Source organism: Dicentrarchus labrax, unplaced genomic scaffold, assembly GCF_905237075.1.
Source record: "Dicentrarchus labrax unplaced genomic scaffold, dlabrax2021, whole genome shotgun sequence".
Classification (NCBI taxonomy): Eukaryota; Metazoa; Chordata; class Actinopteri; family Moronidae; genus Dicentrarchus; species Dicentrarchus labrax.
Genome location: NW_026136720.1, coordinates 19389534 through 19417528, shown reverse-complemented (window position 1 = coordinate 19417528; position 27995 = coordinate 19389534). Strand labels below are relative to the sequence as shown.

The 27995-nt window shown below is 40.8% G+C and overlaps 1 protein-coding gene across 16 annotated transcripts; it reads right to left on the bottom strand.

The window, feature by feature from the left end:
- Positions 1-27995, bottom strand: si:ch211-272n13.3 (ankyrin repeat domain-containing protein 26). 16 transcript variants are annotated; one of them, XR_007881184.1, is made up of 46 exons: positions 27093-27346; positions 26501-26789; positions 25472-25586; positions 25174-25347; positions 24745-24851; positions 24500-24637; positions 24165-24325; positions 23994-24020; positions 23646-23682; positions 23501-23570; positions 23368-23419; positions 20756-22995; positions 20157-20319; positions 19559-19620; positions 19378-19474; positions 17365-17469; positions 16805-16872; positions 16656-16719; positions 16515-16559; positions 15757-16023; positions 15543-15638; positions 15352-15422; positions 13899-14849; positions 12573-12748; positions 12009-12224; positions 10868-10898; positions 10630-10783; positions 10204-10417; positions 9661-9844; positions 9184-9330; positions 8628-9090; positions 7787-8292; positions 7491-7643; positions 7112-7287; positions 6829-6922; positions 6590-6631; positions 6148-6225; positions 5061-5195; positions 4824-4936; positions 4258-4405; positions 3883-4173; positions 3510-3745; positions 3098-3341; positions 2576-2633; positions 996-1041; positions 794-871 (listed from the first exon to the last, which is right to left on the bottom strand). XR_007881184.1 is itself a non-coding variant. In XM_051381432.1 (45 exons), exons 2-45 carry the CDS (start codon positions 26698-26700, stop codon positions 741-743), a joined length of 9288 nt encoding a protein of 3095 aa, XP_051237392.1. In that variant the 5' UTR covers positions 26701-26789; positions 27900-27995; the 3' UTR covers positions 1-740. The 16 variants fall into 16 exon arrangements, 15 of the variants coding, with proteins under 15 accessions (XP_051237392.1, XP_051237393.1, XP_051237391.1 ...); XM_051381432.1 differs by lacking the exons at positions 2576-2633; positions 27093-27346 and adding an exon at positions 27900-27995 and having other exon boundaries at positions 1-871; XM_051381433.1 differs by lacking the exon at positions 2576-2633 and having other exon boundaries at positions 1-871; positions 16656-16716; positions 27093-27343.

Below are 27995 nucleotides of genomic sequence, written 5' to 3'. Positions count from 1 at the left end.
TTGAGGGTATTTCTACGGTTTTATTTACAACTTTAGAATCTTCTGTAATGTACAGGCGTCATAAATGCTTTCCTATATGTATTCTGTTACAGTATTCATGAATAATGAAAAAAATAAAAACACCAAACAAGTGTGTTTCACTTTTGATGCACTAAAAACAAGCCAACCAAAAGCTGTAATGACAGTTGTACAAATGTGGTCACCCTGTTTCATTAGCCAGAGAGGATTCTGGCTCGTCTTATTCAAGTATATCATGTTCATTACAAAAAAGAATAAATAAAAGAATTATAACCACAATACTCTAATGAGTCTAACAAAGTAAGACCAAGACAGATATTGCACCATTTGATGGCACGTACCAAATTGAATATCTTGGCAACATTAATGATGATGCATACCGTACATCAAATACTTAGAAATTCAAAATGTAACAACACCAATATTCACAAATAAAAATCCAAACCACAATTCTGTATATATATTTATATATATATTGTGCTAATAAAAACAAATCAATTACAAATGGAACAGAATTGGTAAGGAGGAACAAATACTTTCGAGGTTCTCGCTAACTGTACCCAACATATATATGACTCATGCCCTTTGCTCCTGAGTGGTTAAGTGCAATGTGCATTATGTTCTTGGTGTTAAATGACTAGGCAGTGGCTTTGGCCTTAGTGTTTATGCAAGTTTTTTTAATGGATGAAATCTGTTTGACTACAAGCAGCTGTGGTGTGTGTTCAGATCATATTGTTCTTCTTTAGTACCTCCAGGTACTGCTGCGTGGCCCTGCTGACGGGGTCCAGCTCCACCCTCGAGGCAGAGCCCACTGGTGACATACGGGCTGAAGCGACGTCCAGCTCTGCTGCGCCTGAGGGCCGAAGAGACGACACAGTCACCGTCACTGAGCAGCAGCTACGAGTCAGATACCACTACCATCGAATTAAAGACTTTTCAAGACAGCTAAGATTTGTTTCCAGTTTCAGTGCACTTACCGTGGTTTAATTCCTTTGATATGTTTCTATCCAACTCACTCTGCATCTGGAGAGAGAAAAAGGGAAAGTTGTAGTAAGAGTTGAGTTCTGGGAGTTTTGGTAACCCTAAAATAAACTGAAGAAACATGGCCTTAATAATAAATATTTATACATTTAAAAAAACAAAGACACAGGGATGATATTTCACCACCAAACACAATACTATGGCAATGGCCACACATATTAATCACAAATGCTTGAATAGTGGAAAAACACACTGCAATCAAATCTGGACTATTATGTGAAACACAGCAGGACATGCCAACCATGCAAGCTCTGCTTTAATGTAGAGTTTCTGCAGGCTATTTGATGTTGCCTTTTAAATCCAGTAGCAAAAAGCTGAGTTAATATGTTCAACAGATTTCTCCACAAATTATTTAAACTAATGATAAAAATGATTTTTGGTGAATATCTGAATTAATCTTACATTGAAACCATAAAGGTTTGCATGAAACATAATAAGGAAAATGGTATTTCTCAGAAACTGTAATTATTCCTGAAATGTGTGTGTTGAGCTGTATAGGTACATTTAGATGTGCCTGTACACACACATGCATTACATACATATGTATTTGTAGTATATTACATAAATACAGAGACATGGACATTTCTGAATGGTACAGCTACTTATTATCTTACTATATAGCATCACATTGTTTATCATACATTAGTGTAAATAAATGAAAACTTCAATTAATTCCTAACCCTAATTCCTCTGTTTTAAGTCCTAAAATGAAAAGAAAGAACTGTCTTTAATGTAGTTAAATGGAGCTTTTTTCTCTTTCACAATGACACTGTTGTAGCTATCATATTTATTATAACTGGTGGCGTTATACTTATAATTGTAAAAATCAGCTATAGGACAGACAAATTATCAAAATAGAAATTAAAAAGAGCCACATCATCAGTACTTTACCAGTCAACTTCAGAGCATGAAGAAAATCAACTCAAAGCAGAGAATCAAGGAGGAAAGTTTGAGCATTCAGCTGGTACAGTCAGTTGGATATCTAACTACACGATGCAAAACCCAGGGTTCCTGCACATTTCACCAGTCAGATTCTCTGTTATTCTTGACTTTTTGTTAACATATTTTGCAATTCAGTTTTTGCCATTAAACCTTAAAGTTATGACAACATTTTGTTATGTCAGTTTTGACAATTTGTTATTTCAGTTCTAATCGTAAAGGTGTGAATCTCTCGAGAAGGTAATTCCTGAACGATGAACCAGGAAAAAGCTCTACAATGAAGTGCTCCACTGTAATAGAAAACACAGTTGTAGCTTCACTTTCCTTTCCAATTCGAGAAGATAACAGCTACAATTTTCGTTTTGTACTTTGAAAAAGTAATATATTCCTCTGAATGCTGTATTCAATGCCGAAAGCTCAGCAAATATATACATTTTCTCTGCGGTGTAAAAATGTTTTCACTGTGCGAACCCTGAACACCACGGTTTGCATGTGAACAGAGTCAAACAATGAGGCCCATCAGCAGGGTGAACGAAACAGCAGCCAATCAGACACTGAGCTAAATACATCTACACACCTGGTTATGAGTCTGGCTGAAGAGAAGAGAGGTGAGAGACAGACTTTTGAGCTAGAAGCTAAAAGAGTGAGAAATAGAAGACAGGTTAGAAGTAAAGTCCCACTACAATAAAGACCAGAGACAGATAAGAAGCAAAGGTAAAGAAACAATGTGCAGGAGGAAGAAAAGAAGAAGAAAAAAAAAAAACTGGGTGAAGAAATACTCCAGTACTTCAGTTTTGAAGGTGTTCTTGTGGAAGGAGAATTTAGAAATCCATTAGATAAATATTTATGACTGTCTTTCTTTTAAGTATGTTTTTTCACAATCTGAAATATCCCATATAAAATGCAGTTATGTCAGCGTAACAACACACTAACCTGTGTATAAAAAGCAACATCTTCGAACAAAACACCGCCAGTTAAACAATAACAATGCTGACAAACCATGATGCAGTGGAAATGAAAATGGCCCAAAGTAAAGAAACTTAAAGAAAGTTTGTCTGTAATCTCGATGAGTGAATGAGCGTGTCAATTAATGACTGACCTTGGCTAGGTAGTCCTCAACCCTGCTGTTCTGGCCCTCAGTGACTGGGCTGAGGAGGGAAAGTCCCAGGCCTAGGCTCCTGTTGAGGGGCCCCAGTGTGGCCCCGTAGTGTGCTGGTGAAGCCAAAGAGCCCACGTCCAGCGAGGGCCCTGCGAGGCTACCGTTTGGGATGCTGCTGGTGATCAGAGACCTGCTACGCTCGTTGAGCAACTTGGAATTGGCTTCTGAGAGCCGACTGTTGGCCCTGTGGAGAAAACACAGCAAAGAGGTTAATCACTGATACAACACAGGTTTGTCACCATCCGCACAGTCTGTGTCTGATTACACAAATTAAATCTGGCATCAAGAGATTGATCCGAGTATCCCCTCTAGAAAACCTGGCGCTAAACTGTGACAAACAAGCTGGTGTCACCTCTCTAGTTTGGCAGCCAGGGATTTGCGGAGGCGCAGCTCCTCCGTGTAGAGTTGGCGGTATCGTTCTAGCTCTGTGCGTGTGGATTCTCTTTGGTTGAGGCTGTCCTGCTGGGTGTTGCGGGCCCGGCCCAGTTCCTCCTCCATCTCCCGGATCTTGTGCTCCAGCTGGGAGCGCAGGTTGGCCTCATTGGTTGCTTTAATCTGATCCAGTGCTTCTTGGGATGCTGCCTGGGACTGGGAGACAAACAGATGCAAACATAGGTAATTAGGCTTGATGTTTTAATAGACGTGCTTAGCTACCACCGGTTTGCCCAGTTAATGCACGTTCAGGTTCGTTCATATTAACCAATGAAATTAACCAGAATTTTTACCTGCAGGAAGATGTTGACCTGCTCCAGTTTCTGTTGTATCTCCTGGCGGGCCCTATCCTCTGTGTCACGGCGGTACTGCTCCACCTGGCTCTGCTCCACCTGAGCGGCCTCCATTCGACGTCTCAGGTCCAGTACCTCCTCCTCAAGCTGCCTCTTACTCCTCTCCAGGTGGTCATTATTGCGGCTCAAGCTCTTCAGGGAGGCCAGCTGATCCTTAAGATCCCCGTTCACCTTCTCTAGCTGGCTGCGACGGGACGCTTCCTTCTCCAGCTGCACCTGCAGATCGTCCACCTGGTAGCGTACGAAAGGCGGAGGAAATGTTAGAGGCAAAGTTCTAACAGCTGAGCTATATAACCACATCTGTATCAGACAAACCTTATCTTTCATTCGTCCAAAGGCACCCTCGGCCTGGCTGTGTCTGCCGACGTCCATCCGCAGACTGCTCATAGGAGAGGAAAATTCAGCTCCACCTGCGTCCTGATCCCGCAATTTCTTCTTTGCAGTCTTTAATAAACTACGCAACCTTAAACACATACACACAAAAAGTAGAAGTAAACACTGTGTACTTGTGAATATGACAAGATTCAAAACACATCAACACAACACACAAACAACCTCTTATTAAAGACAAACTCAAAATAGATGTTAATCGTCAACAGAATAGAATACAAAGAAACACAAAAGCAGGCACAATTAAACACAAAAACACTAGACACACACAAGGACTTTAATATTATTATATAATTCAAAATTAATTCAGTTCAGTAAAAGTTCAGTAAAAAATAAATAAATAAATAAATAGATACATCCTTACACCAGATACACACATTGGTGCACCACAGCCACATAAGCCAGGAAAGACTGCGCTCTACTGGATCCTAGTTGTGTCTAAGGAAGTACTGCCATAGGAGAGAGGGCGCGAGGAGGAAATTAGGAGTCACCTGTACATTTCTTTTTGAAGCTCTGTGTTTCTCTTAATCTCTTGATCCAGCCGGGTGTCTACAGCCTTCTTCTGCTCCACTATTTTCTTGGCTTTCTTCTTTTCTATATCCATCTGGAACACAGGCAACAGGCCGGTAACTCTTGAGACCCAAACCACGGTATATTATCAGGAGGGATAACTACTTAATTCATCATATATGACATTAGCCTGAACATGAATGCATCACTATGGTCACCTGAGTGCTCAATTCTCCCTTTTCCTTTTCAAGCTCTGCCAGGCGCAGTCCTAATTTAGAGCGGCTCTTCAGCTCCTCCTCCCACAAGGCCTGAGAGTCCTGGGCTGTGTGAGACAGCATGCTTTGCTTCTGGACCTAAGAAAGAGAGAGGAGGTGCCAAGAAATGTAATTATTATATGCAAAGAAGTGAATATTTTATAAAAAGAAGCTCCTATCAGCTTGTCATATTGATCAAATATCAGTCAGTTGAACAGCCAACGGTGAGACACTTAAATATGCTGTAAAAATATTTATATATTGGTTTATATAAAATATGCTGATATTGTGTTCATGGCTAAAACGTGTACTTGGTTCTTATTTTCTACAAAGAACTATTTCCTGCAATAGTTTAGTTTTGGCCTCCTCATTGATATTGTTGTACCAGGGACCAAAATTAACACCCACCAACCACCAACCACAGGTACATTTTAGGTTTGGCAGGAAAAATAAAAATCGGGGTCACCAGCCAGGTGGCTGTCACACTGTCCTCCGTATCGTGACGTCAGTGAATCAAATCGAAGCAGCTTGCCACTATTTGGTCCTTTCTACGCAGACGCAATGTCTGTTGACATTAAAAACATCAGCATTAAATGTTGTTTAGACGTGTGCAACACATTCCCAGTGTTAAGCTACAAGAACGACTCCAAGATACTGGCTAAAAAAGGTCATTATTTTTTGTCAAATAATGCATGATGCAGTTTTATGGCCAGTAAAAAATATTTTTGGCCAGTACATTTTTTCAGTTTACTAGCCATTGGCAGACGATCGAGAAACGTAATTTTGGACCCGGTGTTTACACTGCTCTGCTTCAAGAAACATTCACAATAATTCAAAGCTTCCCTTTTTTTTCAAATAGGACTACCTCTCTGCTTTATGTGTGAATTCATAATTACATGGTCTTCCAATTGCCTTTTTTGGCTGGCTACTGCCCAATCAGACTGGTGTTAGATGAATTACATACACAAAGACTAGAAAACAAGATGAGAGTAAGAAATGGGAGTCTAGGGGTGAAGGTTTTCTTAGTCAGGAAACAAAATATGCCACCAACCTCTCTACTGAGTTGGTCTTCCAAAGTAATCTTACTGCTTTGGAGGTTTGTAACCAAGTCCTCCAAATGACCTCTGACCTACAGAAATAAGAAAAGCATTGTAAAAATAAAAAGATGTCTTTGTTTGGGTTATTGCTGTTTTAGTTTTTTGCTTTATCATTTAAGACAGTTGAGAGGAAACTTTAGATTAAAGGAAGTAACATGCATCATGCAGCTCGAAACAAAAAGGAGTTGAAGACCCCACATACCAAGATAAGGCTTAAGGGAGAGAACACATTTTGAGGTCACCAAGAAAAACCCAAACCAACACAAATTATTCCTGGTCTATCAGCTTGTGGAAAAAGCCCACAAACCATGACAAAAGTGTCATCTTATGATCTTTGTCAATTCCTATTCTTTTTGAGAAATCAGAGGTAAACCCACACAGAGAAACTAAGCCTACATCCACAATACCAACCCCTCCTCCAGGTGAGCAGTCAGATAGCTGGAAAAAGATCGGATATCTTAAAATATAATAATGACGTCACAATGTAAAGTCAGCTATCTGATTTCACAAGAGAAGTATCACAATACTGAGATATCGTATTTCCCCTTTTTAGTCACAAAGAAGTAGCTGTGGCGCCATCGAGGTCCTGTGTAAAATGCGTGCGCAGGTGATTGGATTAGGTTTGCAGCACTCACCATGGCAGCTTCCTGAGCTCCTTTCTGAAGTGCATCAATTTTGTTGGATTGCTGCTTTGCAGTAGCTTCCAGTCTGGCATTCTCTATCTCCAGCCTAATGTGACATTACATTGATAAACCGCATCACACACATTCATATACTATATATTGAAACATATCTACTCATGGCTGAAAATGTGTATGTGTGTGTGTGTGTGTGTGTGTGTGTGTGTGTGTGTGTGTGTGTGTGTGTGTGTGTGTGTGTGCGTGCGTGTGTGTGTATACAGCATTTGTTGGTACATACCGTTGCACTGCTTCCTCCAGCTGTTTGATGGTGGTATCAGTAGCTCCTGAGGTGGACAGCGCCTCCTGGAGTTTCTGAGCAGCAGTGGTGAGTTCCTTTTCCCTTTCATCAAGCATGCTCTTTAGCCTGTTAATACTTTTCTCAGCCTGCACATACTGGTCTTCGCTTTCCTCCAGCTACATGACAGAGACAAAGCATCCACCTCAATGTCAAAACAGTGGACTTAAATCAGTCAGTTCTGATCTAGCACCTAAAAAAATAAGTAAGTATCTCATTACAGTTTCAGCTTAAGTGTTTGCTTCATATTCATTAACCCAGCTGGTATAAGAGATGTGATGAGAATATGCTGCCACAATGTGGCACTGTTCCCTGCCATTACCTTTCCCTTGAGTCTGTCCATGTCTTTGAGGTGTCTAGCCTTTTCCTCCTCCAGGTCATTGCGATAGCGTGTGTTGACCTCCAGAGAAGCTTCGCTCATCGACAGCTTCTTGAGTGAGTCAGCTAGCTCCTGCTGCAACTGCCTGAGACTAGCCTGTGCTCAGACAGAATCCAGAGAAAGCAGGGTTTGGTTAGATATAAAAGGAGATTCTTAACTGGCATGTGGAAGAAAGGCTAAAAGTGGGTCTGGAGGACGAGGTCAGATAATCCTCTTACCCTACAGAGTCCTAATCTTACCTCTCTTTCGCTCTTCTCTTCCTCCAACTTGTAGATCTGATCTCGCAGATCAGCAGCCTTACTGGCGAGCTCCTTATTTCTCTCCTCCATCAGTTGTACTCTCTCTTCGCAGTCAGAGCGCAGCTTGGACAAGATGTCACTGAAACGCTCTTGGGCATCTGTCACAGCACGCTCCTTTGCAACGCCTTTGTTTTGGGCCTCCTCTAGCTGTTGCCGTAGTAACATGCCCTCACTCTGAGCTTGGGCTAGCCGCTCCTGTGTGGCCTCTTGCCTTGCCCCGGCGCGGCTGACCAGCTCCCTCTCGGCATGCAACGTCGTTTCTAGCTCCTTGACGCGTACACTTGCCTGGTCCTTCTCTCGCTGTACGGCCTCCAGCAGTAGGCTTTTCTCCGTCAGCTGCAGTGTGACCCGATGAACTTCATTCTCCATGCTGTTGGCACGAGACTCTGCCTTGGCCAGCTTCTGGGACAGGCTGCTGACTGCTTCACGGTGACTGGCTACTTCACCTGTACAAGTAAATACATTAGGAGTTTCAAAAAAGTTCACAGTTAAGCAAAAAAAGTTATGCAAAACAAAGGTTTGCTTGTATAATTAAATACAAGCCCCTGCAGCCAGTCTGGACCACAGCAGGGGGCAGAATTGGCCAAGAAAAGAGACTTCTCTGTGTCAGTGAAGAGTGATAGCGGTTCTGTGTCGTTACATCCACAATCGTTTGGTTTTAAACACAGGAAAAACACACATACACATAGGGTGCACAACAACGTTCAGGTTTTTAATCATGGAATGTGTCTAATACAAAGTTTGGGCATGGGTGAGTCCATTTATTGGTACGATTACTAACCTGTGAGTTTGTCTTTGAGACGCTGGTGTTCCTCTTTCTCTCGGAGCAGAACTCTCTCTGTATCTGTGTGAGCCGCCAGGCAAAGCTCTGCCTCCTTCACGGCTCCAGCCAGGCGGGTACGAGTGGACTCGACCTCCGTCTCCAGTGTTTCACGGGCCTGCCGCTCATTTTCCAGGCGGGTCGTTGTTATAGCCAACTCGGACTTCAGGGTGGTCACCTGGTTGTTGCAGTTGAAGACAGTTTGGGTCAGGGCTTCACTGTTGAGTTTGAGATCTCGCCGAGCATCTTCTAGTTGTTCCTTGAGGGCGTCATTCTCCTCCAAAATGTGACTCTCTTTAAGACTGCCGTTGGCCTGCAGACGCTCGAAATCTGTTCTCAGGATGGTCAGCTGCTCCTGTAAGGTAGCAGTCTGCTGAAGCAACTCCCTCTCCCTGTCACTGGCCTCAGTGAGCTGAGACAAGGCCTATGAATATCAGGGGGAAAAAAACATGTTGAGTTTTAAACCATAAACCAAATTAAGACATTCTAAAATGATGGACACCACTGTGAGGATTACCTCGTTGCTTCTGCTAATGTTTCTTTTGTTCTCGTCCTCTATCTCTTGCTGCTTACGGAGGTGGCTGCTGAGCAGATTCTCCTGCAGTGTCCGAGCACTGCGCTCCTGAACCAGCAGTCTCTGGGTCTCACTGTGGTCCTCTTCAAGCTGCACGGTTGAAATATAACCCACTAATGTAACCATCATATGTACACCAAACAACAACTGGACGAGCCAGCTACTGATAAAATACATGCAGGCATCTCATCACATCACCATGGATTCCACAAAAATGCTGTATAATGAGTATCCATGCCACAGGAAATACATACTGTATGTGAAATGCTCTAAACAATAAAGCTAAGTTATCTTAATATTGAAACAGTCATATTGATAGTTATTAATAGAAGATTAACCAAATATCAATACAATGAGCAGCATTAACAAAATCATTGTACACTTTGGATAGAAACACATGTGTGGTTTAAGAGGTTGTACCTGTTTCATGTTGTTGACCAGTGTTCGCATCTCCAGCTCCAGATTCCTGAGGGTGAGCTCCACCTTCTGTCTCTCCTGAACTTCTAACTGTTGCTGCTCCTCCGTCCTCCTCAACTTATCTCTGGTGGTGTTGTACATCATGGTGGCGTTGCGGCGATTTTCCTGCTCCTGTTTCAGCTGAAATCTGCACCAAGTTTCAGACAGAAATTTCAAGTCATAAATTAAACATAAACAAGACTCATTTCATCCAGTGTTTCCTCTATGTTGATTTTGGAGTGGCAGCCCGCCGCTGTTAAATTTCTGCCACCACGGCATCAGTTCGGAAGGACCTGCCCCCACTGCTAAAAAAAATCCTAGAGGAAACACTGTGTCATCACTCAAGCAGTAACTCATGGACTATTGCGTTTGTTGGGCCACCTTCAGGCCAGCCAAAAAGATTCATAATACAGGCAGTAAGTAACAAAAATTTAAGAAGAGACCAAGACCATGTAAAGAAACTGCTACAGAGTACTCTAGCTTTCTAGAAAAAGGAGTAGCACTCACTTGAGGTTTGTGACTTCAGTCTGCAATTCCAGCTGATTGCGCTCCAAGCAAGACTTAACATCTTTAACTTCCTCCAGAGAGCTCTTCAACTCTGCCCTCTCCATTTCCAGCTGGCTCACCTTGTCTGACAGGTAACCATGGCGACTCCTTGCCTTCTGAATGGAGCGCTCATATTCGTGGAAAATGTTCTGCAGCTTCACCATGCTTCTTGAGTCTGTGAGATATAATATGGCACAGTACGGGACTCTGTAAGTGACTCTCACCACTTGAAGAGTATATACCAGACCTTGCTTTCAAGGATAGATTGTGTACAAATATTTTTCAAATTAAATGAACAAACTTATTAGGTTACAAAGTCCTAAAAAGCATAAATAATCCCATTCTTATTATTACATAAATTAACATTTGAACCATCTGAATCAGTACCCAATGTGGCCGAGTCCAGCTTCTGAATGAGGAGGGATGCATGACGATAGCCTGAAGTGGGAGAGTCGATGTCATCTGTATCCGATGACTGAGTGAGTTCATCAAAGTCTTCTGCCATCTCCACTTCTTCAGGGTTCTGAATATACAAACAATTCTAAATGAGGTTTTAAAATGATTAAATTTCTCATTCTGTATTTGTGTACTCAAACTTTAGTTGCAAACTAAAGTTGTGTTTTACCTCGTTTTTCTGTTGTCCGCTGGTTGAAAACCTGAGTCCAACGAATGCAAAGAAGAAAAACAGGGGTTACAGAAATGAATGCGTTCTAAAGCTATGAGAGCTGCATTGAAGAGTTGAAAGAAGCGTAATGGTATAATGCAGTATACTATTCCAGTTTTGGAAAATCAGTGGTTAGTCATGCAACTATTTTTGGAGAGAAATAATTAAAAGAAGGAAAAAACATCCCAATTATCACCCACCACCAATTTTGTAGGTTGGTTAAGACTGAATGCAAAGTGAATCTCTTTGGTTTATTCATGCAAATTTGACCACTGGACAGTTGTAGAAGTCTCTGTTTATTTTTCACAAACCACCAATGCACAACTTCAGTAATTTATGTTCTTCCTGTTTTACTCCCTTTTCTCTTCCCTCTGTGTTTTCATTAAAGGCATACTATGCAGTTTTCCGGTTTTGTCAAACAGCTACCCCTAGAGTCGCTACGGAGTACTTGTATTTAACTTTAACTGTTGTAAATATCACTCACCAGAGCCGTCTCTATATACGGCTCTGCGTCTCTGCACTCACGGCCTGATTTCCCCCCCGTATACCAGTACATGTTCAGTCGGATGGAAGCGTCTGACATCAAACAGGCAAAGATAGACTCCGAAGATGTCTACTGACCAGGTAACGTCTGAGTGAATGGCTGCTAGTGTCGTCCATTGAGGTCGCGCCGTAAAGCAATTTGTGATTCTTGCGAGATTTGGCGGGACGCCACCTTTCCGACTTGCATTGCTGGTTCTGCCAACGGCGTCCCTCTCCTGCTTTGCTATCGGGATGATTCGCTATACTACGAGTTTGTTTACCATTGAAATTACTTCGAAGCTGTTATATTAAGGTAAAAATCTTGCATAGTGTGCCTTTAAGTGAAGTACTACACGTTTTAGATAAGCATGAATTTTTCACAATTTGATAAATTTTTCACTTGCACAGACCTTCATTTGCTCTTCCTAAAGTGAATCTGTGACTGTTCGCATCCACTTGCTTCTTTCCATTATACTTTGTACACAATACTGCTGCCTGTACAAATCACTTGCATTCAGTCTAAACACACCTTACGGGTTAGTGACAGAGAGGTGAAAAAAGTGGCATACTGCATATATACCTTCCTTCATCGTCCGACACTTCACTTAAAGTGCTATCATCAAACACTGAGAGAGGATCTCCATTAGCATGGGTGTTGGTCTGAGGGGCTCTCCTGCGCTGGGCCCCTCTGACCAGCTCAAGCTGTAAGGTATCCTCTACAGCTTGCCCCTCCTGTTTGTTGCTACTGTAGGTCTGCTGGATTGGCAGAAGCAATTGTACTGGTGCCCCGTTGGTGCTATGGAGAGCAATAAACCTGATAGTCAATGAGCTGTGACATCTACACTTTGGGGCTCTTGGAGGTGTTGATGAAGAAAGACCCCTTAAAAGTAAATTTAGACTGGGGTCTTTCTGATAAAATCTGAAAAATACATTTAGCTAAAGAGTATTTATCAAAAAGAACATTATAAAATGATTGAGAAGACAACCGGCACACATTCAAAAGCAAAAATATTAATTTCTTGTATCTGACTGCTGAATTCAGAGGAGGCTTGTGGATCTGTTCTGAAATAGTAACAATCGTTAACATTTTGCTAATGATAACTGCCAGGACCTTAAAAATGAACAAAAACAAAATAAGGCATACCTCTTAGTGGCCACAGGCTGCTCTTCCTGGTGAATTGCTCCAGCCTGACTTGACAGGCATCCTAACCTGGTCTCAGGTTTCTCAGTACCCACTTCTTCCAATACCGTTCCACCAGCATCCCAGAAAGTACTAGATTTTTGCACCTCCATTGCCGTCTTTGTCGTCTCTTTGCCAGCCTGAAAAGACAAGAGTAAATATTTGGTAACTGGACTTCAGAAACTATTCCTGACTGAAACAGGTTGGAGCCAGCCTTTTAAGATGCATTTTGGAGCAGGGACTTGTACACTTTGTCATACATAATTTAGTGTCACCCCTCCCTTTGGAGACCTAACACCTTAGTGTGCTTACTCTATTTGACATGGTATTTTCAGTTAATCACAAGGATGCACAATCCGATGCATTGCAATACTTGCTGTGACACCTGAACTGGGGAAAATATTATCAATTCTGCATTCTGATGGACCCCAACCCTTGTACACTCATTTATTTAAGTATCCGGCCATATTGTACATATTCTCTCTTTTTATATATGTTTATATTGTCTCCATTTTTAGCTTTATTTATATTTTTCTATGTTTAATTGTAGAAGCGTATAGAACATGTATGCTTCTTTCTATGCTTTCTTCCAAACACTCAAAGGCTGGCCAAAAATAAATCATAGTCATCCTGTGAGGATCATCCTTCCCAAGAAATACCTGCATGTATAAACGCAAACTTAAGCACAGCATGCATTAAAAAAAGAAAAAAAACCCCAAAACATTATATCATAACATAACAGCACTTCTTTTTAGGGAAAAGAAGGCTATTAATTGAACAATCTTTAAACCACATCATCTAGAAAGAGAGTTTATACAACAGAACCTATTCAATGTAAATATACATGCAAAGTGCATGCATGATGAAGGACAAGTCAGTACTTAAAAACACACAAGACTGAATTTTGTTTGGTGTTCTTGATGGTACTATATGGTATATATATATATATATATTTTAACTACAGTATATTAACTGTAAGTCAGCACCAAAGGTGTATGGTTGCAGTGCAAATTACCTACGGCAAATTCAATTATACATATTTCCAGTTAGTTAAACATTTTTAAAAATAAACGTAAGAGAAACATGCAGAACAACTCTTCTACTTGAAACCAAACAAAGAAAATAAAAATGAAGACATGGAGAATGAACACCTAACAGAAAGAAATGAGATGATGGCCAGTTTGGGCCCTTTGAAACAGCTGATTAAAAGAAATGAAATTAGGCACATGGGTGAAATTAAGAGAAAGAGAGGCGATCTAGGCGACTATGGAAGGCACGGCATTCCTCTACCTCTTTCTGGAGTTGGGCCTTTTCTTTCTCCAAATCCAGGAAGACAACCTTCAGCATCCCTACCTCAAGTTTAAACCTTTCCATGTCCTCTTCCAGCTCTTCATCAGAAACACCTGGGACAGATGCTGAACGTCTGCTTAGTGAGGGGGGACGAGACTCGTTGAATTCCTCAGGATCATCTTCTGAACTCGCATTGATCTTCTCTGCTTCATCTAGATTATCGGTGGTGTCCTTCCCGGTAAGGTTCAGATTTGGTTTCTGGAATGGCCCAAGTTTGGCCATATCTTCTAAGAACAAGTCGACAACAGACACTGGTATGGTACGGTCATCAGCAGAAGCTGTAGTAACATGATCTATGCTGCTGTGTCTCTGTGCAGTGGTCAGTTGTGGTGAAGGAGACGTGCACTCCTCATCAGAGAGCAGAGCTAGCTCTCGGCACACACTGCCCTCACTAGCTGGACGTTCAAAGACCTGCGTCCTGTCCTCACATACAGACTTGTCAGTTGATTCAGTCACAGAATCTTCCAGCCCAGACTCCCTCTGTTCAGGTATGGTGAGAAGGACAGTACTCCTCGCTCTGGCCATGGGGCGCACGATGACTTCCCCTTCTTCTTCTTCATCACTTGACTCTTCAGATTCAGCCACGGGCTGTTCTTCTTCTGTGGTGACTTCTGTAGGAAATCTTGATTTAAGCAGTTCTCCGAATTTCTCTTTTAGTTCACCAGCAACATTCTTGAAGGAGGATTTTACCTCCTTTTTCTCCACCTCTACCCAGAGCTTCTCGTAACGTCTCTCCCATGGGATGCCATCACCTGGGTCACCTCTTTCTTCAGGACTGAGTTGTTCCTCTCTAAAGTCATTCTCCTTTTCTCCACCATCAGAGGCCACATGGCCAGACGGGCATGGGTTATTAAGATCTAACTCACATGTATCTACTGCATCATCTTTCTCCTTTGATGGCATGGGTGGACAAGGAACAACACAAAACAGACAAGACAAAAAATGCAAAAACCAAGTTTGGATACACAATATTAAAATAAACATTGAGGCATTTCAACATTACATACACCCAAATAAAATTTTAATTACAGAAAAGACTGAAAGAAGAAAATTACAACCATGTTATTTGAGATGGGCCAACCTAGTTACTTAAAACTAGCCAAAACTACAAAAATACTGAATATTCACGTTTCACTTGTCAGGGGTCAAAAGGAAGACAAAGGCTTTGAGGATCCCCAAAGCCTTGGCAAGCAATGCCACATAGTAGGTCATGTAATTACATTTAGATAGCTTGTTTTTAAATATACTCTATATTATACCAATATATATGATTTGATGATGTATTTTAATTTCCCTATGACTGGGAAAGCATGAGTGATAATGTGTCTGGGACAAAAATGACTGAGAAATTAAAAGTAAGTTAGGATTGTGGTATTTACTGAGTATTTCTCACCTTTTGCTGCTGCTCATCAGACTCCACATTACTTTTACTGTCTCCTCCCATCAGTGAGAGCTCAGGGGAACCTAAGGACACAGAACGTTTGTATGTAGAGCACAGAGCATGTACACAAAATGTCTGCCTCAATTCTTTAAAAAAATAAATAATAATAGAAAAAAACAAAACAAAAAAACAGTGAGCCTTACCTGGTCTAACCACTGCTTGAAGCTTAGCTGTGGTTTGCTGCTCAATTTTGGCTGTTTTGGAAGATGACGTCAAATTGTCTGGCTCCCAATCTGATTCTGAATGAGACACAGTCAAATAAAGCTGTACTCATTTCCTTTGTTTAATGGTATGTACATATGTAAAAAAAAAAAATAATAATAATAAATATATATATATGGGTTTAATGTGTCTTACCATCTTCACTCTCCGGTTTCTGAAACACCAACTTTCTTGCTCGAGGTTGGGGATGGGGCACAGGTTGGGGGGGCGTGCTGGGCGGCTTTTTGTCGGTGCTGATACTCCTCTGAGGTGTCAGAGGTGTTGCTGGGGCAATGTCTTCATCCTGCTGTTTAACAGATGAACTAGAGCATTCTGGGAACTCCTCAAGCCCAGGAGAGGCCATTCTGCGGCCAGGCAGGGTTCTCTTACTGGTAGTACTGGCCGAGTCCCAGTCTGATGCATCTGAATCAATTAATGCAAAAAGATGTAGGTCAATGAACAAAATATGACATTGATGTTGCTGCTGATAGGAGGTCAGTTGACAATGGGGTAACCACTACACCACTTCACCAGTACAATGGAAAAGATCTGGGATAGGCTTTTATTGGACACTTAAAGGATGATCTACAGCTATGATTTTATAAAGTTCACCATGTCTAATTAGCTTGTTTATGTTTACTGACCTGGTTTTCGAGCTACAAAAAGTGTGATGACAGAATAGAAAGGGTATTAAAGTCAGTGCTGCATGTGAATATACCACTTCAATCAAAAGCTTAAGATAAGACAGTAGCTCCTAAGTATCTGAAAGTGAAGCTTCCACAATCAGAAAATGTACCAGCAGTGGCCCTGCCTCTGCCTTGTGATCATTTATGCAAACTATTGTACATTTTAAAGTTAAAGCATACCAAAATAGACTCATAAATATTAAAACAATATTTGTTTTCCCATCTTACCTTCCAGATCATCACAATCGCCCAGACCAAGCTCTTCCATTAAGTCTGTCAAATAAAAACAAAGAATTAGTTAAATATAAACAATTTTTCTCCTAGAGCAACAGGAAACATGACATTCCAGATTATTCTATTTAACATTACCTGTCTTTCGATCTTTGTCGCCTTCAAGTTTGCTCAAAACACTAACTGGTTCCCATTTTGCCTTCTGGTAGAAAGGGAATACATTGTTATTTGGTTCCAACAGATGACAATCTGTTTTACATTATATGGCATTCAGTTGCTGAACCTACCTCATTCTGTATAGTATCATCTTTATCAACATCTTCACCTCCATTGTCACAATTATTATTGTTTCCAACTACAGGAGACAAGACATGTCTGTCATTTTTGAGACAACACAATTTTATTTATTTTTTTATATTGTAAAAAAAAACACAAAACCATATTTTGATGAAGCTGGATGAGTTTGCCAGAACATTGTAAAAAGCATTCCCATGCAAATGAGCTTATGGTTTATTAGCATGAAGATACATGGTTAGGCATCAGACAAGCACTTTAATTCCCCGTTCTGGTTTTTAAATGGGACACAATTTCATTATCCAAGAATGCTGATAAGTGCTGTATTCACTTATCAGCATTATTTAAGTGGAAATCTGCTGACACCAAGCAAGCTAAGAAGAACTAGTGGCCCTTTAAGTCCCAAATGTGGGGAAATGGGGTTCAAGTTTAGCAGGCAGGATGTAGTGGTGTATGCTGCATGCATGTTCTTATGGTGACGATGAGGTGATGATCAGGCCTCTGGTATGGTTAACATGCTGTTCCTCAAACCTATGAGTCAAGATATTCATACCCTCCCCCTGGCTTCCTCCTGGCCTGCCTACACTCCTCCAAGGCTCTAGCACTGCCATCCTATTGCCTCCTTCTCCTCTTAAAAAAGAGGGAATATAAAACAAGTCTACAAAAGAAATGCAACATAATGTTGGAAAGGCTGTTTCGATTGCATTACACATATTAAAGGGGAACTTGGCAACTCTAGCCATTTCTTCGCTGGTTTTCACTTCTGTCGTTGCATGTTTTTTCAACGAGCTCCCCCTACAGCTCTGGGACGTATATTTCAAAACACTGTTGTAAAAAAACTCACTTGCGGCACCCTCCTCCCCCTTTTTACCGCTGCTGATGTGCATTTGTTGCCGGGCAACTTTTTCGTGTGGAGCAATGTCTACCGAGGTGGGTAATGCATTCATCGTCGCTTGTTCTTATAGCCGGCGTGGCTAACCGGTATTGAGGGGGGCGTGTGCGTTTATGTGGAATTACCATAAAGCAGTTCGTGTTTCTTGTCGTTCACGCTTCTCACGATACTTCCTATTTCCAACTTAACGGGACGGTAGAACCAAAGTTGCAAGGTTGGTTTTCTGTCTGGGGACACTAGGGGGAGCGTGGAAAGTCACCATTTTCACCGGAACAGGCCATTTAACCATCCAAATGATTTCTAAACGGGTTTATTAAGTTGAAATAGTTGCCAAGTTCCCCTTTAAGACTGAAAACACAAAGCTTGAACCATTACTCACAGACAAAATTAAAGCATGCATTAATACAGTTTTTCTATTGTTATAATTAAATAAGGTCAGACTGTTTCTGCAGCATGAAATGGTGCCTGGAATGATTTGATTGCTATGAAAAAACAAACTAGAATTACCGCCCAGCGGTTGTATGACTACGCCGACCAGTCAAGTTGCAGTTCACATCCATGTCTGTCCACACTCATAATATATGTATTGATTACTTGGATAGGATTTTGAAATTCTTATAGCTATACAAAATGCAATTGTGACGCTTTAAATTCAGAATGAGGCAGTAAGTGAAGGGCAGAATGGATTAGATGGAAAGATGAAAGTCTGTACTGTGCTAGTTATTGATTACTCATTGTTTTGTCCCTGTAAACATGATTGTGAAATCTGGGATTGCCCAGTTTACGATTTTGAGGTCACAATGACCTTTAAGTCAGAAGTGTCCCCATTTCAGTGTCTGACGAACTGTGAAATATTTGAAGAAACTCGAGGCGTTCCCTGAGGTATTGCATTTACAAGAATGGGAGGGAGAAAGGAACAACGTGAAAACATAAAGCCTCTGGCCACAATAACAAGATAGACCATCTTTCTTTAAAGGTTAGACATATTAGATTTAGAACATTAATATAGCAGCACACAACTATTTGCTATGTGATGACATCCTGAGAAGAGAAAGACTTTAAACTCCCTTTGCCTGTGTTGCTATTGCAGCCTCTTTGTGGTTTGTTTACATAGCCGGTCTGCTCATTGTGCAGCTGAGTAAAGTGACTGACACTGCTTTGTGTGAATTAAGGCTTTATTTCGACCAAAGCAGAGTTAGTGTTTCTGTGAGTTGTATGTGTAGTTGTGTTTACTTTGAATAAAGTTACAATGACACGCTAGGTAAAATGACCATGTTTGTCTCTCGAGTATGGCGAGCAATATTAGCGATATTACAACCATTTCTGGTTAAATTTGTTTAACCAGAAATGGTTGTAATATCGCTAATAGGCCAATCTCTTTAGGGATCCTTTCCTTAATGTGTTCATACACTTAGAATAACAAAAACTAAACTTTTTTAAAACTGGCTTACTTGTTGCGGCCATTGCAGCACGTTTTCACAAATATTTTAACATCTAACTTGGTGAACTAAGGGTTTATTTCGACCAAACCAGTGTTGGTGATTGTTTGAAAGACTGTGGAAAGACAGAAGATGGTTTTGGTTAGTTTTATTGAATTTTTGTCCCATTGTTTTGGCCTGAGAGGCTGGTGCTCTAGTATGACATTCAGTGACAAGTGAATTTCGTATATATAACCTTTTAGCTCTTCTTGAACTTTGGTTGCCTCTTCTTGATTCTGAGTATGCAGGCGTTGTTTCTCTTCATGGGGTATATTGGGGTTTTCAGAGTGGGACTGAAAGAGAAAAATCTGTGAGAATCTCTGTGGCAAACATCTAGTTATTCCTAAAAGTTGTTCCAAGATGTGTCTATGATGTACCTCAGAGTCCCAAGAATCCGGCTCTTCCTCTCCCTTCTCTAGACCCAGCTCGGACAGGAAATCTATTTCAACAGATGAAGATTTACACTGATAGAACCCAAAAGCAATGGTAGTTGCAGAGCCATACAGGATGTCTTGGACAGGAGAAGCCAATGCAGAAACAACTGATTTGAATTCATGTTCAAATTCCATTCAAAACTATTCTTGATGCACCTTTATATCTTTGAAGTTTTGAATTACATACTTTTTATTACTGTATGACCAAATATTCAATAAGTCCATAAATAAATATAAGTATAATTTGGTGAAAATGCCTTCACACAGAGCAAAACAATCCAATTTAAATCTCTTTTTTCTAGTGGTTGTTAACCACCTACATAGCTTGTTATCTTGTTAAACTGCCCACTTCTCCTGCAGAATGTAACAAATCACCTCAATATCAAGTATATACAGAGGCATGTCAGCTATTTATACCTGCACCTTGGTGAGTTCTCTGAATTTAGGAGTTCATTTAAATTTTTTTGGATCAACATTTCTATGCACATGCAATTGTTCATAACATGTTCAGAAAATCTGTTACAAATGATGTGCTCCTTACCCCTTTTCTTATCTTTGGAGACTTCTGCCTCTGGAACAGGTGAAGTGGCATCAAGGGACTCTCCACTCTCTTCAGGTTGATAATTTTCATCTGAAATGTCTCCTTCCTCCTCTTCCTCCTCCTCCTCTTTATCATCATCCTCATCCGCAGTGGATTCTTCTTTCTGTGTAAAAAACATTAATGTTGTTTACTTATAATCACCTACTCTAAAACTCTAAATCTAGTTCTACTCCGGATGCACCGATTTATCGGCCGGACATCGGTATTGCCCGATATTCGCCTTGTTGGCTGACCTATCGGCAAATTAGATGACATTCACCAATGTTTATATGTTGTGTCGCATCAATTTTGCTCTGGTTTAATGTTGTGTTGGTTATTTCCAATTCAAATACTGGAGAAATAATCTCCTGCAAATAAAAAAACAAAAAAGACTTTCATAATCGGTGCATCCGTAATTTCTACAAGTGCATGTGTCTTCAAGGCATCTCTAATGAACGGGAAAGCACTAAGCAAACTTGGAAGTAGCTAGAGGGCTTACAGAGGCAACACATTCCACAAACTGCTACGACTAGAAACTACCTGTTTTACTTCTGTTTTACCTGAATGACAGGCTCTTCAATGTTTCTGAGCTCTTGACTTCTTACGCCTATGCTCTCTGCCTCATCAGGCGAGTCTAGCTCAACATCATCAATGTCAGTCTGAGGTAACACTTCATCGGACAACGAGTTCACATCGGAATCATGGTGTTGACCAGCAGCAAAAATCTGTTCCCTTACTGGTTCTTCACTGAGGTCATCTGACAACACTCTTGTCAGCCGAACAACGGTGCTTTTGTTTTCTAATGGAACATATGAAGTTAACCTAGCCTCATGTTCATCATTTAACTTGTCGCCTCCATGCAGGCATCCATCAAGAGTGTGATCAGAATCATCTCCCACATCAGATACTTTGACTGCACTGGCAAAATCGTACTGCAGCTTCTGGTCCTTGCTGTCAGAGTCCTCACTTGTATCATCATCTTTGCAGGGATCATCTTTCTTACTCCCCAGCAGCTTTTCCTCTTCAGGAGACTCATTTCCACCAGTAACAGATTGAAGAAACTTTTCATTGCTTCCCTTAAGATCATCTACCTCAGCTTCTCCCTCTACTGCACTTGTGGGCCTCGATTCTGGTGACAGCAAATTGGTTGGGGTAGAAAGACGTGTCTTCGAGGTGTTACCTTCTGCTGTTGTCTTCTGCTTCTCGGATTCATCACTTTCATCTTCATCATCCCAACTGCTTTCATTGCCTTTCTCATTCTCTGAGTCCAATTCACCTTCCATTTGTGATGACTGACCAACTGCTTCAACATCATTGTTATCTAATATTTGGTCTCTTGTTATTTTTTCATCCTCAGGCACTGGTGACACAGCAGGGGAGGGGTCATTTGACTCTTTCTCAATACTTTCTTTATCTTCTTCTTCTTTGCAAGAGCCATCAGAACACTGCTTCTCAGGCTGGTTTTCTGTTACAAGATTTGTTTTAGAAATTGGTGAATGCATTTCACCTTTAGTGAAGGGGCTATCATTTTGGTCATTATTTTCAGAGGAAGAATCCCACTCTGATTCATCTACTGTTGCCTTTGCTGGTTGCAAAGAGGACATAGGTTCATCTAGCCCTGGCTGAGGTGAGACACATTTTGGAGATGGTGCCACTGGTGAAGAAGAATCCCATGAGGTGTCCTTGACGTCTTCATTTGGTTGAGGAAATGTGCTTTTTAAATGCAGTGGTGCTGCTTCTTGTTGTAAATCTGATGCTGGAACATCACTTTTCTGATCAAGAGTCTCCCTGTTTACCTTATCTTCTCCAGGCAGGTCATTGTCACTGTCCTCTAATGAGGAGCCCCATGAGGATCTGCGTTTCCGTTCTTTAAATGCTTCTTTCTTTGATCCAGCATCTTCAGCAACAGAGGAACCGTCTGTGTTTTCCACTCCTTCCTCAGGCACGATATTTATTCGATAAGCGAGTACTGTTCTGCGACCATATCCTCCTCTTTGATTATTCTCTTCGTCATCACTGTCATTCCACACTGCCTCACTACTGTTCTGTTTATTACTCCAGGAATCATCATCATCCTTTTCCATTTCTCTTTCAAACTCTTCCTCCTTGTTTTCAGCAGGTGAACAAGTTACTGTGCGATGTCCGGATGGTGTGATGGTTGAATCCACGTCTGAAATTCTGTTTTGGTCTGATGGCAATATGCATTCTTTCCCAAGGCTGTCTTCTTCATCAGAAAATTTTGATTCAACCCTTACGGCTGACACGACACAATCCTCCTCTACATCTAATGTCGTTGGTATTCCATAACTTACAGTTCCAATTGGGCCATCAATGTCATTGTTTGAGTTTTGAGTCTCTGTTTTGGAATCTTTCTCTGAGACATCTACATTCTCACCTACAATACCAGGCCTAGTTTCATTTTGAGTATCAGCACTGTCAATAATCTTAAGGGAACCAGATGAAGGTTTTTGTACAACTTCAAATTCAGTAGCGTTGGCCTCAACAGAAGCCACACAGTTTTCATCTTCCTCCTCCTCACATTCATCCTCTTCCCCATCTTCTTCTTCACTTTCCTCCTCCTCATCATCTTCATCATCCTCCTCCTCTTCTTCTTCTTCTTCTTCCTCCTCCTCATCGTCTTCTTCATCATCTTCTTCTTCTTCCTCCTCCTCCTCCTCCTCCTCTTCTTCTTCTTCACCTTCTTCCTCAGACTCCTCGGCTTCTGGTCCTCCCTCTTGAGAGTCTGATCTTGTTTTACTACTTGAAGGTTGCTCATAGTTTTTGCTTTTGTCCTGATCAGCTGCTTGTTTTAAGCATTTAGGAGAAAAATAGAAGGAGAGACAGATGTCACAGAAATGCAAGTGGCAAAGCTTCAACACAAATACGTTACCTTTCTGTAGCTTGGAAGAGGGGTAGAAGTCATCTGGGGTGCTTTGGGTAGGAAGGAAATGGGAGAGGGATCTAATGGGTGCTGTGGTGTTTTGCTGGTTGGTAAATCCTTTGGGAGGGATGGGATTCTCTGGACTCTATTCTCACTTTCTGGCTCAGATTCTGAACCACCCAAGAATCTGTCAGGCATTGCAGAAGCTAGAAGGCAGGCAGGGATAAAAGATTACTACCAAAAATCACACACTATAGAGGGACACTAATAAGGCTAAAAGATTTGCAGTACCTTCTCCCCTTTTAGATGCAATCATTTTCCTTAGGTTTACCTTCTGTGGTTTCTGGAAGACAGCATCTCAAATGAAGGCCAGGACGAAATTTAGGAAAAACATACCTTGCTTTATAAAAAAAGTAGCACCGACCTTTTCGATTAAAATCGATTCATCATCGTCTTCAGATGAAGGCCATTCATCCGCAGCACTTTTTGAAATCCTGAGGGAAGAAAATTGGTTTGAGTCTGGAAGTCAACTGTCATTTGAAGTTGCACGAAAAGAAAATTGTGCTCACCGACTTAGTGACTCCGACTGAGAATTGTCTTCAAAATCTGCAACAAAGCAAAGAAACTTGTTTTCAGCTGATGAATACTTAACTTCACTTGAATACATTTTAGAAAGGTACATGTCATTTTAATATTAAGACTGTCAAATAGTACGATCTTGAGGGCCTTTAATCTTAAAAAGCAGCAAAAGTAAGGTGCACAAAAGCACTACAATCTAAGCAGCACAAAAAATTGCATATCCTGATAACAGGATTAAGTTGTATCCAGCCTTAGTAACTGTTAATGCTCTTCACTGGCAAGAAACATACAACCTTTGACTGATTTTGCTAATAAAGCTCATCTATGCAAAATAGTACCTCCCCCTGCTTCATTTGCTCCATGCTCTAGATCCAGTCAACAGGTTATGCATGAGGAATAAATCAAATGAAATAAATGAGTTATTGTATTATTGTTAAATAAAATAAAATAATCCAAGTCAATAACAAATACAGACAATAATAATATCCTCACACAACCTATATCCCTACCATCTTTGTCAGTAGCTGGTCCACCCAGAGAGAAGCCTGCTTCAACAACTTGGGAAGGACTGCCCAATAGCATTTTTTTCTTCTTTTTGCTTGGACCTTGATGCGATAGGGATTGTCCATCATTCTTCTGGGTACTGTGCTCAATGATCAGGAGGGAACAACTAAAAGACAATAAAAATGTCATAAAGTCATAGGCCTTAACATGCTTTTGCAATTCCAGGTGTATAATTATACCGTGAGAAAGTACAGGAAACTAAAAGGAAAAGGAAATGTATAAATTACAAAGGAAATACGACGCTGGAAACATAAGTGTGAAGAAAAGAAGCACAGCTTACGGATGATGCCCATTCATCACTGCGTAGTCATCTGCTGACCATCCTTTGGTATCCTTTAGTGAGATATCGGCATTAAACTGCAACAGCAGCCGCACCATACCAATTTGTCCATTGCCAGCAGCTATCATTAACGGAGACCTGCAGGTCAAAATCAATGATAGCAACATGACCAACTGTAAACAATTAATCAGCAACATCCAAACTATTAGACACGTACCACAAATGTGTTACTGTTTAGTACTGACCTTTGATCTTGGTCCACAAAATTGACATCAGCTTCCGCCTTGATGAGAAACTCAGCCATCTCAATATGGTCCTCACGGACTGCCACAATCAGGGGTGTGAATCCTTCCTAAAGATTAGATCACAATCAACAACCTTGTACATTGGAGAGTCGGACCCTAATGGCCATTATTGGTTATTACAATAAAGACAATAAATGTTGTTATGATAATATGAGCTGTAATGGCATAGCTGTTAATACTTTCTCATTAAGATATAGGGTTAAGATATAGATATAGTATGTCAGATATTGTCCAACCCCTAGCGTCTTAGCTGGATTTACTCACAATTCAAATACATCTGGTAACACAATGCTAGTTCTGTATTAATTGATGATCATCCTAATGTTTGACCTATGGCTGACTATTGTGGTAAAAAAAAGACATAATCACCTTATTTTGTGCATTGATGTTAGCCTCATGCTCCAGCAGCAAGATAGCAGTGGAAATGGATGGGATGTTTGCTGCTAAATGTAGGGCTGTATTGCCGTTGATGTCTACAAGGTTAGGCCCGGCATGATTCTCCAGCAGTATACTCACACAGCGCTCATGCTGGCACTGCACTGCCTGATATAGTGGAGAATTGAACATTGATACAGTGTATGAGGAAAGTAGGCAACTAAGACCATCACAATATATTTAACATTAAACACTAAACACTTGGTGTTAGAGTCTCACCATCCAGGATTACCTTCATTAAGGCGGATCTATTTTGATTGTCGCATAGGTTAAGCTTGGCTTTGCTCTCAATGAGGAACTGCACCACCTCAACATGTCCACTGGCGCAGGCAATATGAAGTGCAGTTCTGTAACAGTGAAGGAGAGAGTCATTTGCAAGCATTCTTATTCTTACTACAAGACCTCCACTGATCTTTGCAAGGATATTTATTAAGTGCATTCAATAATAACTTTATCATAAAAGTAGGGAATTTACTTTCAGGAATTGTGTGAAAGTTCAGCTCCAATATTAAAATGTAATTACAAAGCATGTTTTAGAATTCGCACGGCTTTATTTATCAAATGGTTCTATAAATATTGGGTAACATTTCACCGATTCTGACAAGTTGAATTCCTTCTATTCTTTCCCTATTACACTCTGACAATTGCCTTAAGTCCTCCACGTACACAACTCACGTACTTCTGACACATACCAGTTGTAAATTGTAACTAGAAGCCACCTTGAAACATAAGTAGAAAAGAAACAATGGGGTGTCATGTACATTTTACTTGGTGCTTAGTATAGCTGGAGGTTTGCTGTTAACATTCTAAATAATGGACATTGTTTTAACACAACCCAACTCTACTATGAATAAAATATTCCATACTGCGTACTATACTCAACAATATACCCTAGAGCAGAGCTGCTCCATTTCTGTGATAATGGCAAAATAATATTTTTGAAAAGCTCTCTTATTTCAGAAGCGTCAATTTGGCAGATTTCCCCCCCAAATTAACTAATGTGTTAAACAAAGAAATCCTGCAACTCTTTAGCCAAGGGTTCATTTTGACCATTGATGTAGGCTCTTATATACTGATGAAGAGTGGAAAAAGAGACGCTCCAATATCATGTGTGAAAGGAGATACAGACAAGAGTTTAAGAGATCATGTCAAGAAAGATCATTACATTTTATTAAACTATGCATGTCATAGGTATATTGTAGACAGCAATGCATCCAGCAAAGACAGACACTTTCAAGGATGTGACTTTAATCCCACTTACCTGTTTTCCTTGTCAAGTTGATTGATATCATTCTTTTTGGCAAGCTGCTTTAACTTTGCCAAATCACCCACTGAGGCAGCCTTGTGAACCTTCCCGAGGTCCTTGTCTTTTAGTTCATAGCCAACAGAAAGCACACTCCCATTGTCAGGAGTACCGGACGGGTGTTTCTTTTTCTTAGTAAAGCTGAATATCTTCTTCATTGTACACGGCAGCACAACATTGCTTTTGCACCGTCACTACCTGCCACCCATCTGGTGCTGGAGGATCACCACAGGCGTCTCTCCCATCCCTGGAAATAAGACGTCCAAAGCGGATTAGAAGCCTATAAACGCGTGCTGAGAGCACTGCGGTGTTGCTTGACGTGAGATAAAACAAAGTACCACAAATACTGTTCCTCACAGTAATATAAAGCGAGGTAGCTGTCGTAGTGGTTACCAAGTAACGTTACATATAGGAAGGCAATGCGCATAACGTTTATTATCGTAATTACTTCCACGTAGGTTCCTCGGTGACGGCAGAAACCACAGTTGTCATGCTAACGGTAGCGTTTAACTAAAGGCTAACTAAGCTACGCGTACCCTAATTTTCTTACCTTACACAAGGACAACCCTTTAACGTTATATAGCACCTGGGCTTCACACAGCATATTAGCGTTTCATTAGGGCACCGATTTGTATACCATCGTGGTGCACAGAACCGAAAATCCTAACTGGCCATCGTTACTCAGCGTTGTTTATATGAACGTAGTTAGCATTATATCTTCAGGCTTGTTACCATGGTAACTGACTGTATAAATGGTATGCTAACGTAACCTAACCATAGACAGTCTCTAGGTCATCCAATTTTCTAATGTTGAGGACTTTATAAACACATTTTTTTGTGTTATAATGCAGTACACCCTGCTACATCTACTGTTACCATTTGGAAATAAAATATTTGTTTTGGTCAATGTAAAACCTATGCTCATACTGAATTAATTGTTGCCTAGCAACATTAGCTTCAGTTGGCTCCGTGCTGCGCCTCCCACGTCGTCACTTCACAAATGATGCAAACCGCCACATTTAAACTGGATGTGTAGCAGAGACACGCACAGCGGGGATTGTCGCTGTAGCGACAACAAACATTGAGCTAATGAGCAGAGATTCAAAGATACTTGTGCCGGAGTCGTTAGCTAACGCAACTCTGGATGAAACAAACTTAACCCTGCTAACTCAATGCTAATGAGCAAACGCTAAAAACATCAAAGTCGAGATGAGTACTAACTAAAGCTAACGTTAGGTTACTAAGAACACTCACTCTAAGACGAATAGCAATGAGGTATGTGAGGGTATAATAATCCAATTCACGTAAGCATGTGTGTAATTAATGCTAACTACAGTATATTAAGTCAAAACCCTACCTGTTGACTGTCGGACTCAGAGTTGACTACCAAAGAGCTAACGCTAAAGCTAACAAACCTATGGTTAGAAAAGCATGCTGGCTGTTGGATTTTCAA

Excerpts from the sequence above, each read along its gene's own strand:
- si:ch211-272n13.3 (XM_051381432.1), bottom strand. The coding sequence starts at position 26,700 with ATGAAGAAGATATTCAGCTTTACTAAGAAAAAGAAACACCCGTCCGGT. Across the intron at positions 19,475-19,558 it reads CGGATTCTTGGGACTCTGAG|TCCCACTCTGAAAACCCCAA; the intron begins GTACATCATAGA and ends TTTCTCTTTCAG. Across the intron at positions 12,749-13,898 it reads AGGCCCAACTCCAGAAAGAG|GCTGGCAAAGAGACGACAAA; the intron begins GTAGAGGAATGC and ends TTGTCTTTTCAG.